This window comes from Marmota marmota, unplaced genomic scaffold (assembly GCF_001458135.2).
Source record: "Marmota marmota marmota unplaced genomic scaffold, marMar, whole genome shotgun sequence".
In the NCBI taxonomy this organism is placed as follows: domain Eukaryota; kingdom Metazoa; phylum Chordata; class Mammalia; order Rodentia; family Sciuridae; genus Marmota; species Marmota marmota.
Window position 1 is genome coordinate 2,585,651 of NW_025999983.1, and position 14,076 is coordinate 2,599,726.

At 42.7% G+C, this 14,076-nt stretch overlaps 1 protein-coding gene across 1 annotated transcript in view; it reads left to right on the forward strand.

The window, feature by feature from the left end:
• Positions 1-46: 46 nt before the first annotated feature.
• Positions 47-14,076, forward strand: part of Sft2d1 (SFT2 domain containing 1) — a 20,490-nt gene continuing 6,460 nt past the window's right edge. The window contains exons 1-5 of the mRNA XM_048805838.1: positions 47-7,908; positions 9,120-9,206; positions 10,052-10,134; positions 11,096-11,177; positions 12,982-13,017. Coding sequence (XP_048661795.1) covers positions 7,882-7,908; positions 9,120-9,206; positions 10,052-10,134; positions 11,096-11,177; positions 12,982-13,017 — 315 coding nt within the window. The 5' untranslated portion in view covers positions 47-7,881. The remainder of the gene's footprint in view (positions 7,909-9,119; positions 9,207-10,051; positions 10,135-11,095; positions 11,178-12,981; positions 13,018-14,076) is intronic.

Consider the following 14,076-nt stretch of genomic DNA (forward strand, 5'->3'; position numbering starts at 1 on the left):
TGCGCGGACGCGCGGTCGGGCGGCGCCGCCTCGGCCCGCGAGCGGAACTCCGAGGCCGGCTGCCGCTGGGGCCTTCCGCTGGTCTCCTGGGCGCTCTTGGCTCCTTGTCGCGTTTGTTCAGCGCTTCTCGGGGACAGGGTTCCGGGCCAGCCCGCAAGCCTACGGAGACTGTCCAGCCTCTGCCCTCGGTGACTCTTAAGAGGACTGCAGGAGCCCGTAGATGACAACATCAGAAGTGACAGCCCCTATTCTGTGCTCTACGTTATGCTGTTTGTTCCACACTAGAGAGTGGCCATAGAGAGCCATGCGTGGCCACTTACATTTAAGTTAATTAAAATTTAATAAAATTTATAATTTAGTTCCGTAGTCGCACTGCCCTATATTGAACCTATATTTCAAGTGTTCAGTAGGCACGTGTGGACACTGTATGGGCAGTGCATGTTTACCACATTTCCACTCCAGGAAGGTCTGTTGCACAGTGCTGCTGAGAACCTTGGGGACATGAAATTGATATTGTCCTTTCTCTTGAGGCTACTATCTGGAGTTGAGCAAGATGTGTAGAGATTTGTGTTGACTAATGTTGTTCATTCAACAAATCTTCAAGTTCCCAGCTTTGCTTGGCACTGTTCAAGATGCTAGTTAGCAGTGACCAACACAAAGGCCTTTCCCACACGTTTTAATTGGGGAACATTTAATAAGCAAATGCATAATGCATCAGGCAGCACTAAGTGCTGAAGAAATATTCAGCAGGTCTAGGAGTGAGGGATTGCATATTGTGTAGGGTCCTGGAGGAGGCTTCCCTGTGGGGGTGGCATGTGAGTGTAGAGCTGCAGGCCTCTGGGAGAGTCATGGAGAAGGGTCCCAGAGAACCTTGTATGTTCCTCAGATTCTAGGCTAAGACAGGGTGACTGGAGCAGAGGGAAAGAGACAGGCATAGGAGGTAATGGCAGGAATGGGATTGCCAAACCTGTTGTGTCTCCTACACTGTAGAAAAGATTGAGCTTTACTAAGTGTGGGATAGATGGCTTTTGGTTTTGAGCAGAGTGACAAAGTACCCAGTGGATTTAAAGGATATTTCTCGTTGCTCTGTGGAGAACTGACTGTAGAATATAGGTGGAAACCCAGAGGCTTGTCAGGAGACTAATGTAGGAAGTAGTCCCAGTAAGAGATGGCTCACTGGGTTGCTTGAATCCATAATAAAAATGACAGTGGTGAAAATGGGCAGACTCTGTAAATGTCTTGAGTGTAGAGTTACAATATTTAGATTGAATGTGAGAGCAACAGGAGTCAAGCCTGCCTCTGTGGTTTTGAATTGAGTGACTGGAAAGATGGAGGCAACTTTAACTGGGATGTGGAAGGTGCAGATTCAGGGAAGAAAATCACTTCAGCATAGATGCTGTCTGAAGTGCCAGGAAACATGAAGTGGAGATGACAGGAAAGCATTTGAAGGTAAATTTCTGGAGTCATAAGGAGGAAATAAGAGAGACGAACTTGCAAAAGGGTTGGGTGTAAGTAGAAAAAAGTTGAGTCTAAGGTTTGAGACATCTCTGGATATCTCTGGTGTGTAAGGTAAGGGGGTGAGCAGGCGACAACAGGTGAGGAAGGAGAACCAACCTAGAGAGACATCCTAGGAAGGGGGGGAAGAGAGGGTTTCATATGCTACAATGGATCCCTTAAGAGCTGAGATTTATCAATGGAGGTCATTGGTTTTGGTGGTTATGGCTCAGGAGGGAAGAAAGAAAGAGATGATGACTATAGTATCTCAGTGATTTTGCTGTAAGGCAAAGAAGTAAATAGTGGTGGGATGATAAAATAGGGTCATCTTTTTTTGCAGTGCTGGATATAGAACCCAGGGTCTGTTAGACAAATGTTGTTAGACTGCTTACCTATATCCCTAGCCCCAACATTTTATTTTATTTATTTTTTTGGTACTGGTGATTGAACCCAGGGATACCTAACCACTGAGCCCCACCCCTTATTATTTTTTATTTTGAGACAAAGTCTCACTTAAGTTCTAAGGATGGTTTTGAACTTGCAATCCTCCTGCCCCAGCCTCCCAACATTTTATTTTTAAAGCTGGAAAATACTGGATGTTTCTGCAGACTTGCATGTGATCCAGGAAAGGAGAAAATTATGATTCAGGCAACACAGTACCTTTGCAGGGTGCCTCCTGGGCGTGTGGCAGTGATTGGGAAGCGTAGGATTGGATGGGCAGTGGGAAGAGAATTGTGCAAGCTGCTGGAAGCAGATGCAGATGCAGATGCAGATGTGGTAGGTGGAGCAGGTGAGTTCTTCAGTGATTCCTGAGCTGTTCTCACTGAAATAGGAAATAAGGTTCCCAGCCATGAGTCTGGAGGAGGTGGGTCTTAGAAGTCTAAGGAAGAGGTATAAAGTAGTGGTTCAGAAGACTGGGAGTAGTGAGTCCATAGGGAATCACAGTAGACTTGTAGTTCCTCATCCTCACCTGCTGGTAGTGGTCCTAAACTGAAAGTGAGAGTTGGCAAGGTGAGCATTTTCTCTCCAGCCACATTTGCAGTGGAAGTGCAGGACAGGGTTCAGATTTGTCTGGTGAATGCACATGGGGACTGACTGGGAGACCAACAGGGCATAGGGAGTTGGGATGGAGGGAAGGTGGTAGACCCTTGGACTGTGGATGTTGGTGGGTGGCTGACTAGAGGTGCTGGAAGGAAGGAGCGATGTCCAGAAAATGGGGTACTTGAACTTGAGGTTAGAGACTACTGTGTTCATGGTGTGCTTGCTAGTAATAGATATGAGATTTGGTGGTGGAAGAATAAGCTCATTGTGTCACCAGGACTGGGGTTCCAAGGAGGTTCCCTAAAAGGAAGTGGACCTCATCTTAGGCTGTGAGGATCCTTAATATTGTTGCAGTAAAGAATTTAAGTTTGGGACAAAGTGAGGCACAGATTGATTTTATTGAGAAAAAGAAAACAGTGCCCACCCAGAGGAAGGTGCTGGCTGCAGTTTAGCAAGGCACATTTATGCACATAATATTATAGTGCAGAGATGTGACTTAAGAGGGCATGTTAATCCTCATTTGTGTTGGTGACTGGACATGTTGACCATTACCCACTAAGGGCCACTTTCTGTTCTTCTTTGTTTTTGGTGGAAATTGTGAATCATTTCTCCACCAGGGTTCAGTGTTCTGCTTTGTGAGCTTAAACAGTACTATGTTGGTGTGACACCAAGAGTTTACTGGAGAGTGTGACATAGATGAAGTAATTAGACCCTAAAAATACAAATCATGAGAATTTGTTGAACAGAGGCATTCTCTGACCTGATTTTCTTTTAGGTCCAGGTGAGGAAAGAAGTTATTTATGGATTTGTGGCTAAGGTCTAATAATTGACTTAATAGTGCTGTTTGTGATCGAAGTTTGGGAAAATGACCTTTAAATCTGGACTTTTAATCCATGTGAAAGTAGGCTTTGAATCATGGCGCACTCTTGTTTTGTCCTACATGTCTGCTTTTTACCTATCCTTATGTCTTGTTGGGGACGTGATATAATAGCCCTGGGATGGGGGTGGCCCTCTGCCAGCCGAGAAGCTGGGTGAGGCAGTGGGTGTTGTGAGGTGTTCAGAAGCCTGGGCTGTTTCATCCTGCTGAGGTGGCTTGAGTCCTTGGGAGATGCCAAGTAGCCAGAGTTCTGGGCCTTCCTTATGAGATGTCTGGAAGAATTCAAGAAGCGAGAGGCCTGTAAGTCCAGTCTTAAGAGGATCCCATTGTGTGTCCTCATGGTAGGACACCATTGAAGTAAATCCAGACTCTCCCATGGCCTCTCAGAGCTGCCCTGCCTGGCTTCCACCCTCCTCCTTTATGTCCCCAGGGCTCACCGTGTTTCAGCCATGTGCCCTCAGGCCAAGCCTCTTTTCTGGCAGTGGCATTTCTTTTTCTCTGAAGTGCCCCAGCCTGGCTCTTTTCAAGATTGTATTCCTTGCTCCTGTGTCTTCAGAGAGGCCCTTCCTGGTTGCGGTTCTCATTACCCCTGTGCTTCCTCTATGTAACCTGCCCACTTCTGTCACTACCTTTGATTTGTTGTTGGCTTTTTGTCATTGAAACATAAGGTCTTGTCTGTCCTGTCTACTGTTGTACATCCAGAGCCTATCAAGTATTTGCTACGCAGTATCTGTTCTCAAGACTTGCGGGCCAGACAGGTGAGTGCTGAGAGGTTGGACTTGAACAGCTGCTGGGAGAAGAGCATCTGTTGTTAGTCACATAGGAAGGATCTCACAAGGGAATGAGCTCCACAGGTCTTTTATTCACCCCAACTTTAATAAGTTGCAAGGTATCTCAGTCTCTTCTGGTTGTTCTAATAAGATACTTTAGCTAGGTGGCTTATAGACAACAAAAGTATATTTCTCACAGTTCTGGAGGCCAGAAGTCTAATACAAAGGTACCAGTAATCCTGTGTTTGGTGAGAGCTGCTTTCTGATTTGTAGATATACTTTCTTGCTGTGTCTTTTGGTTGAGAGGGACCAGGGAGCTCTCTGGGGCTCTGTTCCCATGACCTTATCACCTCTCAAAGATTCTACCTCCTTCCTTTATCACGTTGGTGTTTAGGGTTATAACACATGGATTTTGGAGGAACACAGGAACTCACAAGTTTTGAGACAAGTCGCTTGTGGATCGACTGTATTTACAAGTGGAAGTAATTTGTCTTAATGTTTCACTTAAAAGTTCATCACATGGAAGATGGTAATAAGAAAAAAACAACCTATTGTACAAATTAAGCTCTCTTTCCTTTTATCACAGGGTTGGAAGTATAACATCTGCTCTCATATTGTGGAATATGTATTTGGTCTTCCTCCTGTTTCTTGGCATACAACTCCTAAAATCCTTGGAATCTCTGATGCAATAGTGTTTTTCTGTATGCCAGTGAGTCGGCCTACAGGTAGCTTCAGGATGGGAGCTGATTCCCTGAAAGACCAAGGCAGGATTAGAGGATTTGGAACTATTAGTCTTGTCCTCCAGCCATCCAGGAGAGTTGAAGGTTGTCAATCACCAGTGGCCAGAGATGTCATCTACCTATGCAGTGAAGGACAGGGCTCTGAGCTAACTGAACACAGAGAGGCTCCCAGAGGGTATAAGCCCCAGTTGACCCTGGAGGCTCCATGCCCCTTACCTCGCCCAGTGCCTTTCTCTCCCCTGAATCCTATATGACATCCTTCATAATGAACCAGCGAAGGTAAGCAAGTGTCTCCCTGAGTTCCAAGAGCTGCTTTAGAGGAATCATGGAACCTGAGGAGGGGGTTTTAGGCAGTCGGTCAGAAGTGCAAGGAAAACAACAAACAATTGGCATCTGAGAGGCAGTCTTGGGGACTGGTCTTTGGGTCTGCATTGCACCCAGGTGGTGGGTGAGTTCCTGCTAGGTCCATGTGCAGTGGACTGCCTGCCTGGTGTGAGCAGGCAAGGCTGAGTTTGAGTTGGTATGCCCTCTGTATCTTCAGAATTCCCTTACCTGTCGTACTTGCTGTTCCTTGTGGATCTTGAGGAGGTGGTTAGGGGGAGAGGAAAGAAGGTGAGGACAGGATCAGGAAGAAGCTCTTCCCTTCTGGGGAGAGGAAGCTGAGACTGCAGAGGGAGGGGATACAGGAACACTGGACATTTGAGGGCAGTGCCATAGGATGAGCTGCAGAGCCTGGCCCCCAGGGGAGTGTTGAGGGTCTGGTGCTGCTGAAGTGGAGATGAGACCATATAGGTCTAGGTGCTAGTGCCCTTGCCCAGCACTTAGAACAAGTAGCAGCACTCAGTATCCATTCTTTAAACCAGTAGGTGAGCACATGAATGAGTGTGCAGAGGGCGGAGGGTGACATCAGGAGAGATTTTGTATGTTTAAGATAGAAGAGGCTTCAGCATGTTTAAAAGTAGGTGGTCATGGTCTTAGGATGGTATACTAGAGAAAAACCCCATTAATGTTAATTTTGGAGAGTGTCTGAAGGACTGGGTCCTAAAACAGGTGGGCAGGACCACCAGAGCTAATAGGAGAAGACCTGACCTGGGAACCAGAGCAACGTGTAATTTCCACTGAAAAAGGTGAAGTCCAAGGACCTGATAAGGGCTCCCCCAAGGCCGAGGACCAGCCCAAGTGGTAGCTATTGAGTCAACTTGCTGCTGGGAGAAGTTTTATCATTAAAGCTACATACTGGATTTTGGTAGTGCAGTAGGAAGGGATTTCAGGTAGGAAGTGAGCCCTGGGAGTGGGAAGTGCGAGGAGTTGGGGAGGGTGGGGGAGGCCACTATAGGTTAGGGAAACAAAAAGACCAGGCTGTTCACATGGATACATCACAAGGATCAGAATAGGACTGAATGAGATAAGAAGAGCAGAGGTGACCAATTAAGAGGGTGAGGGCGGCTCTTGAGCTTGTGAGCTTGAGTAACCAGTGGGCAGTACTGCTTGGAATGGCCTTAAGGAGCAGGACCCCAAGGAGGTGTGGTGTGGACCCCATTCCAGAGGGTCTTAGACACTTCTGCTCATTTGCTGTGCTTTCTGATCTTTTTTTTTTTTTTTTCTTTTGACATCATTATTTTGAAAAAGGATAGGTAGGAATACTGGGTTTGGTGTAGGAATTGAAAGCCACAGCACATTTCCTTTCTTCCATGGCAGTAGCTGGGAACCAGCCCCAGACCCACTAGCACCCCCAGCCATGCAGTGGCTTAGCTCTGCTTTGCTGGCTACAAATGAGCATCCCTAGTATGTTTTCCTCTCTTGTTTCCTGACTGATTTTCTTTTTCTTTTATTAAGTGCAGTTTGGTTGCAGGCAGTACTTCGTTTACTGCAGCAGGAAGAAGGCCCTGAGAATGGGGAGAGGGGCCCTTACTCTTGAGGCCCTTTCTCTTTGCTTCCTCTTCTGTTGGTGACAAGTAAAATAATTGGTGGCAATTGAAGGGGAGGGGGATAGCAGTTTTAAAGAGTTTGTATTTTTGTCCTAAGACTAAGTGATCACCAAAGTTGCTGCTTTAGTGGGATAGTTCCTCATCCCATTGTTTCCCAACAAGGTCAAAGAAGAAAATAGCACATAGATCTTATGCAAAACAAAGGAGGGGGTGGCTCTTTCTCTTACTTAGAAATGCAGAGCCAGGTTTTCTTGCATGTTGAAGCATTGTAGAATTTTCTTACTTAAGAGTCAGGAAATCTGTGGTGTTTTTTTTTCCTGTACCTGGAACACAAGTCATTTGCTTATGAATTTGATTATTCTGTATTTACAAATGGAAATAATTTATCTTTATTTTCATTTTAAAGATCATCACATAAAAGATGGCAATGATAGGCAAAAGACCTATTGTACAATTAGCCATGCCATTCCACTACTGCAGGAAAAATAAATGGAAAAATGAACCGTTGAACATGGAAACAATGGGGTGACTTAAGTTTGCAAAGGAAAGTTAAATGAATGTTTTTTCTTTTCTACTTAAATCCTGACATCATTGTAGTTTCACGTCATTAGTAATCATGATCAGTGTACTATTTCCACTTTTTAATTGACATAAAAGTTGTGTATATTTATGGTGTGCACCATGATATTTTGATATATGTATACATATATTGTGGAATGATAGAATGAAACTATGAATGTTTCTAATTTTTTTAAAATGAAACGTTTTTTAAAAATTAAATAGTGTGAAGGCTTTAGGTTGTATTCTGTTCTAGGTAGTTAAAATGTACTTGGTATATGTTTTTTCTGATCAGAATGAAATTTAGATGTTCTCGTAGACAAGTTCATTCATTATCTAAAACCAGGTAATTTGTTTGGCTATGACATTGCTGAAAATGTTTATGAGTTAAAGCAAACTTTAAAAAAAAATGTTAAAAGTGATTTGTGTGATATTGACATAGTACTTAGTATTTTGTCTGATTTTCATGCTGCATGTGGATTCTCAGCTTGACTACTGAGGTAAGGCTGTAACCAAACGTATTGTGAGCTGTTGTATATAAACTTCCTGATTTCGTTTCATTATTCTTGAAAATACATTATAAGCATGTGGTCTTATTTTTAAGTGTTATAATAATGTAAGTTAGAAATTTAAATTTGGGGATTTAATTCAAGACTGTTAGCGCGCTCGCCTGGCATGCGTGCGGCCCGGGTTCGATCCTCAGCACCACATACAAACAAAGATGTGTCCGCCAAGAACTAAAAAATAAATATTAAAAAAATTCTCTCTCTCTCTCTCTCTCTCTCTCTAAAAAGAAAAAAAAAAGACTGTTGACAGTTGTTCATATTCACTGGGAAGATAAGTTTTAATAGTGCCTTGGTAGTCTAAATTCACTAGGTCATCACTGTACTGTTCAAAGTATGCTTCTGCTTCTTCCTACATAATTGGGTTAGAATTTGCATGGCATGTAGCTAGTCTTTTCATGGTGGAAGAGGTATCTAAGGCTCTTGAGAGCTTTTTGAGAGTGGATGTTGTCCAGAGGTACTGGTGCCTGCCCAGGCGTCCTGCTCAGGCCCTGCAGTGTCCTTTGCTGCTGCCCCCTGTAAGTCTTGCAGTCACCCACTGGGGAGGGGTTGCAGAGCGCCAGCCTGCCTTAGGCAGCCCTTCACTCTTGCCACTCATCACCAGGGCCCAGGCGGACCTCCAGCTGAAACACTGCCTTTTTTGGTACCTTCTGCTTCCCTTGCAGCCTCCCTCATTCCTCTTAAAGGATTCTGCTGAGAACAGTTCTTGTAGGAGCATCCCATCCCAGGCTTTAAGACCTGCAGAAGTTGAGGGAATGTAGGATGAACCCTGTGTGCCCCACCCAGCTTCAGTTACCACCTGTTGCCTGCTTTGTCTTATCTTTCCCACTTTACATCCTCAAGTGTGTCACAACATACCTCACACATGATGTCATTTTATCCAGATCAGTATCATCTATGGGCCTGAACAGGTAAGGGCTGTACTAACTACTACTACCAAATCTGGCAAAATTACGTTATTCCTCGGTGTCACCTGATACAGACCATGTTCATATGTCCTCCACCACCGTGGTAGTGACACTACAATGTACAAAAGAAATCAAAGGTTCAGTGTATGTGTTAAGGTAAAACATTGCTATAAGTTAGAATAATCAGTTTAGTGCATGGTGATTTAAGAACATGTTCTCAATTGTCCCTTCTTCCCTTAGGTCCTGGATGCCTCGTCTCTTAGTTTCAACACCAGATTGAAATGGTTTATCATATGCTTTGTGGCTGGCATTTTCTTTTCTATCCTTGTGAGTTAAGGCTTTATATTGCTTAATTATTTTTATTTTGTATTAGATTAATATCCCATTTGGTACAAATAAGCAATCTGCTTTATCTGAATTCCAGTTAAGACTGTTTTGATGGAGCATAGTCATCTGAAATAAAGGGATAGAGATTAATAAAAAGATGCAGAAATCAGTAGTTCGGGGAGTTCTAAGAATTATTGAAATAATTTTAAGAAAAATCATGCCTCACATGCGAGAGGCCCAGGTTCAATTCCCCAGCTCTGATAAGAAAACAAAAGAAAAATCAACATGAGTTAAGAGAACTGGAAAGTCAAAAATTTAGATATGTTTATTACTTTTTTTTTTTTTTGGTACCGGAGATTGAACTCAGGGGCACTCAACCACTGAGCCACATCCCCAACCCTTTTTTGTATTTGATTTAGAGACAGCATCTCACTGAGTTGCTTAGCGCCTCACCAATGCTGAGGCTGGTTTGAACTCACAATCCTCCTGCCTCAGACTCCTGAGCTGTTGGGATTACAGGGGTGAACCACTGTGCCCGACTTTATTACCTTTTTTAACTGGCCATTTAAAATGGATGTTTACTTTAAATAGCATAAGATTTACTGAACAAATACAAAGACAGTTTTCTTCTGGCTTATTTATATATGTTTAGGAAAATAGGCAGAGGATTCAATTTAATGTATATCATTGAAAATTAACTATTTTTACTATGTAACTGGACTCATTTCTATTTAAACATTATGTTATATAATACAGTGTTGCTACTGTATTACTGTAGTAACACTTACATTTTAAGCCTTTAAGATTATAAAATCATTTTTACCTTATTGTAATGTCTGACTCAGGGAACTGGATTGCTGTGGCTTCCTGGAGGCGTAAAGCTTTTTGCAGTGTTTTATACCCTTGGGAATCTTGCTGCATTAGCCAGGTATGGATATAATTTAGCTTCTCAAAATAGCTTGTTTGCTGTCACTTCCAAATTTGCCTTTCTCATAGCACTTTGCTAATAGGATGTTTCCATAGGTCTACACATGTTGTAAATTCAGCCAGACTTTATTCTATAAATACCTAGTGATTCCGGCCATGTGGCCAGCTACCATAATACAGAGTACTACTATGAGTAGCCAGCATTTGTAGGAGCATGTATTGTGCACCAGGGACTATTCTGAGTGCATGGTGTCAGGATAGCAGGTTTATGGGGCAGGTACCAGTATCGTATTTAGCTGGAGATGGTAGTGCAGAGGGGGCAGGTCACTTGCTCACCATTTGATAAGTTGCCTGGGGCAGACACAGGGCTCCAGAGCCCAGGCTTGTAGTGGCTATGCTGTAGTTCTTCTCTTGTGGAGCTTGGGTTTTATGAGGGAAAAATCACACAGTAAGCCAGAAAAAGATCTGAAGTTGTTGGTACAGGGCAGAGAACATAAAATTGGTGCCCCAGCAATGACAGGGTAGCTGTATTAGGTTGGGGTTTGAGGTTTCCTAATTTATAAAAGCAGACATTTATTCCCTATAACTTCAAGGGCTAGGAAGCCCAAGGGCTAGGGTTCAGTTGTCTGGTGAAGGCCACATCCTGTGGGGGGCGGGGTGAATGCCCCCTTCCCCTCCCTCACATGGTAGGAGAATGGAAAAGCAAGCCTCTGGGGACACTTGTTTGTTGCACCCTACTCTTGCTCCAGGGAGCAGCCCAGGCCTCCTCACCTCTCATGATGCAGTGGAGTTGTTGGCACAGACTGTAGTTTATCTGCTGGAAGAATTGGCAAGTGTCCTGTAAAGTCAACGAAAAGCAAAACAGATTGAGGGAGAGAGCTAACAAGGTTTCTCTTTTTAAAAGTTTATTTTTGTTTAGCCAGACAAATGAACGTGATCTCTGTTATTTTTTTTCCAAATAGTACGTGCTTTTTAATGGGACCTGTGAAGCAGCTAAAGAAAATGTTTGAAAAAACTAGAGTACTTGCAACAGTCATTATGCTTGTAAGTAAATATTGGCAGTTTTAAAAAAACGTATGTTGTAGTGTTTTTCATTATTATGTCCTCAAGGCCGTGTTGTTAAAGAATTTGAATTATAGAGTGTTGTCTAAAGTTATTGGCTTGAAGAAGCCTGCTTACTATTTTTGTAGCTCTGTAATTATAATTATAACAAAGACTGGAGCTGGGTATGTTTTCATTTTCAAGCCTATAGATTGTTGGATGGTCTGTAATCTTTGGAGGGTTAGGAGTAGAAGACAGGTGACTTCTGAGTCTACCTCTCAGGTAGAATTAGCATATTTGTCGTTTGGTTTTTGTCCCTTCCCTATTTACTAGTGGACAAATAATTCTGCTAATATGGCTTCTGTGACCTCACCTTTAAGTTGCCCTTCATTGCATTGGGGGTTCTGTTCCTATCAGTCATCACTCTTAAATGACATGTTCTCTTTATCTTAAACCAGGGGTGGGGGGTATGAAAGCCACACTTATAGTCAGAAAGTTTCCATCATCGTACATTTTGAATTTTAGCTGAAAATGAGTGTTTTGTGTGAGATGGGTAGAGGAACCCTTCCTCCACTTCATCATCCTGCCTCTGGTTCCAGCTTATCTATTCTGCTTCATATATATATATATATATATATATATATATATATATATATATTTATTTATTTATTTATTTCACTTAAAACATTTGTGCTATTTAAAGAATTTAAACATAAGCATTAGCCAATAAGTGTTACTTTACTTTTAACTGTTAACATTAGCTTTTCAAATACAACTCATTTTTAGCTTCTTTATTCAACTTTATGCTTTTTATTATCATTTTTATAACTCTTCCAGTTGTTTTGAATTTCCAATATTAGCATTTATATCAACATACGTCTTAGCATTTAACTTTACCTAAGTTACTAGGAAACTATCTCCTACTGTTAGACTACAGGATGTTTTTATTCCACTAAGATTTTGCTTGGATTTGTTTTATTTACAATATCCTGGCATTTATGATTAACAGTTTTAGTAGTGTACCTTAAACCAACACATGCAGTGAAGAGAATGTTAGACTGCAGCAAGTATCCCCCAAGGGACCATAGCTCCGTGTGACACATTGTGGAACAGCTCAACCTGTCTAGCTCGCTATTGACATGGAGATTTGTTTCTAACTCAGCCCCCTATGCCTGCCAGCCCTATGTCAGGTGTGTCACAGAAAATCCTTCTAATATTTTGAGCAGGTGGATAGGTGCACCTCTTTAAAGAGAAGAAAACGTCTAGATGGGCCCACTGGTTAGCAAGGACCCCTAGGTTATAGGTATCAGAACTAGGGTCCCTTAGGTCTCTAGCTTAGACCTCCAGCCTGCTTGTGAAAACATAGGGTGGCTGAAGTTGCTTTCATGAGGATGTGGAATGATAATGTAATCTTTTGTATGAAAAAAAATATTAGGGTCACTATGTAAAATTCAATACAGTTGAACTTACTATGTACTGCCAGTTGTGCTAATGCTAACCATTGGCACTGTTATTAAATTTTAATAGGAGCATAAGAATAGCTTTTTGTCATTCTAAATATTCTTAAACCTCAAAAGTTCTTTCAGTTTAATCAAACATTTATTAGGTGCTTTACTGTGCCAAGGAGTATTGCAGTCAGGGACTTCAAGTAAAAGAATAGTCGTGGAAGATATGTGTAAAACTAGTCCGCTGTCTCATTGTTTTAGTTGTAAGATATATTGCCTATGCAAGTGAATGCAAGGTAGTCAGTGTGTTTTTATTAGACTTTGAAGATCTCACATTTATTACTTATCTTCCCTTCCTGTAGCTCTGCCTCATATTCACCCTGTGTGCCGCCCTTTGGGTAAGTTGCATCAGATTGCTAGCTTTCTGCCAACTGTCCCCGCTGTACCTGAGGTGTTCTTACATCATCATCTCAAAATGACTCCCAAGTTCGGTTTCTTAGGACCTACCAAAGATCAGGTGTTCTTAAAACATGAATTGGCAACATCTAGTTGGCTGGACATAAGGTAGATACTGCTGCCCATAAGATAGATAGAGGAGGTTGTTAACAAGTGGGTCCCCGTGTGTGCACTTACACTTAGGCTGTGTTGATGCCTCTGACCACACCTGGATGGGGAGAGGCCCAGGCAGATGCCTGGGTCCTCTGCTGTACATGGGCTGTGCTTTTCATGCTGGTACAGGAGGAAGCAGCAGTGAGCAAGTGCAGTGATGAATGACAGGTAGGCAGGCCAATAGTAGAGAGGCCTGGAGAACAGAACATTAGCAACAAGGAACAGCCGAGTCTCAGTCACTCCTGTACCACTTGTGAGTAAGCAAGCAGCTCTTCATTAGCTCTTGAAGAAATTATAACAATTCATTTTATTTATTGGTGTGCCTGATTCTTCATTATATTTCTTTACTTACAATCCTTTGCCTCCTTCCCAAGAGATTTTGAGGCAGTTCTCGAGTGGTCAAGAAAACATCACATTTTAAAAAGAAAGGGTATTGTACAATATATTTTAGAAATATTCTAGCTGGGTGCAGTGGTACACACCTGTAATCCCAATGACTCAGGAGGCTAAAGCAGGAGGATCCCACAAGTTCAAAGCCAGCCTCAGCAACTTAGCAAGGTATTTTGCAACTCAGTGACCCCTGTCTCTAAAAAATACAAAAAAGGGCTGGGGAATGTGGCTCAGTGGTTAAGCGCCCCTGGGTTTAATCCCCGGTACAAAAAAGAAAAAAAGAAATATTCTATAAAGCCAGTCATGGTGGTACATGCCTATAATCCCAGTGTCTTGGGAGGCTGAGGTAGAAGGATCGCAAGTTCAAGGCCAGTCTGGGCAACTTAGTGAGATCTTGTCTCAAAATAAAAAGTGTTGGGAATGTGGCTCAGTTGTTAAGCACCCTTGGGTTCAATGCC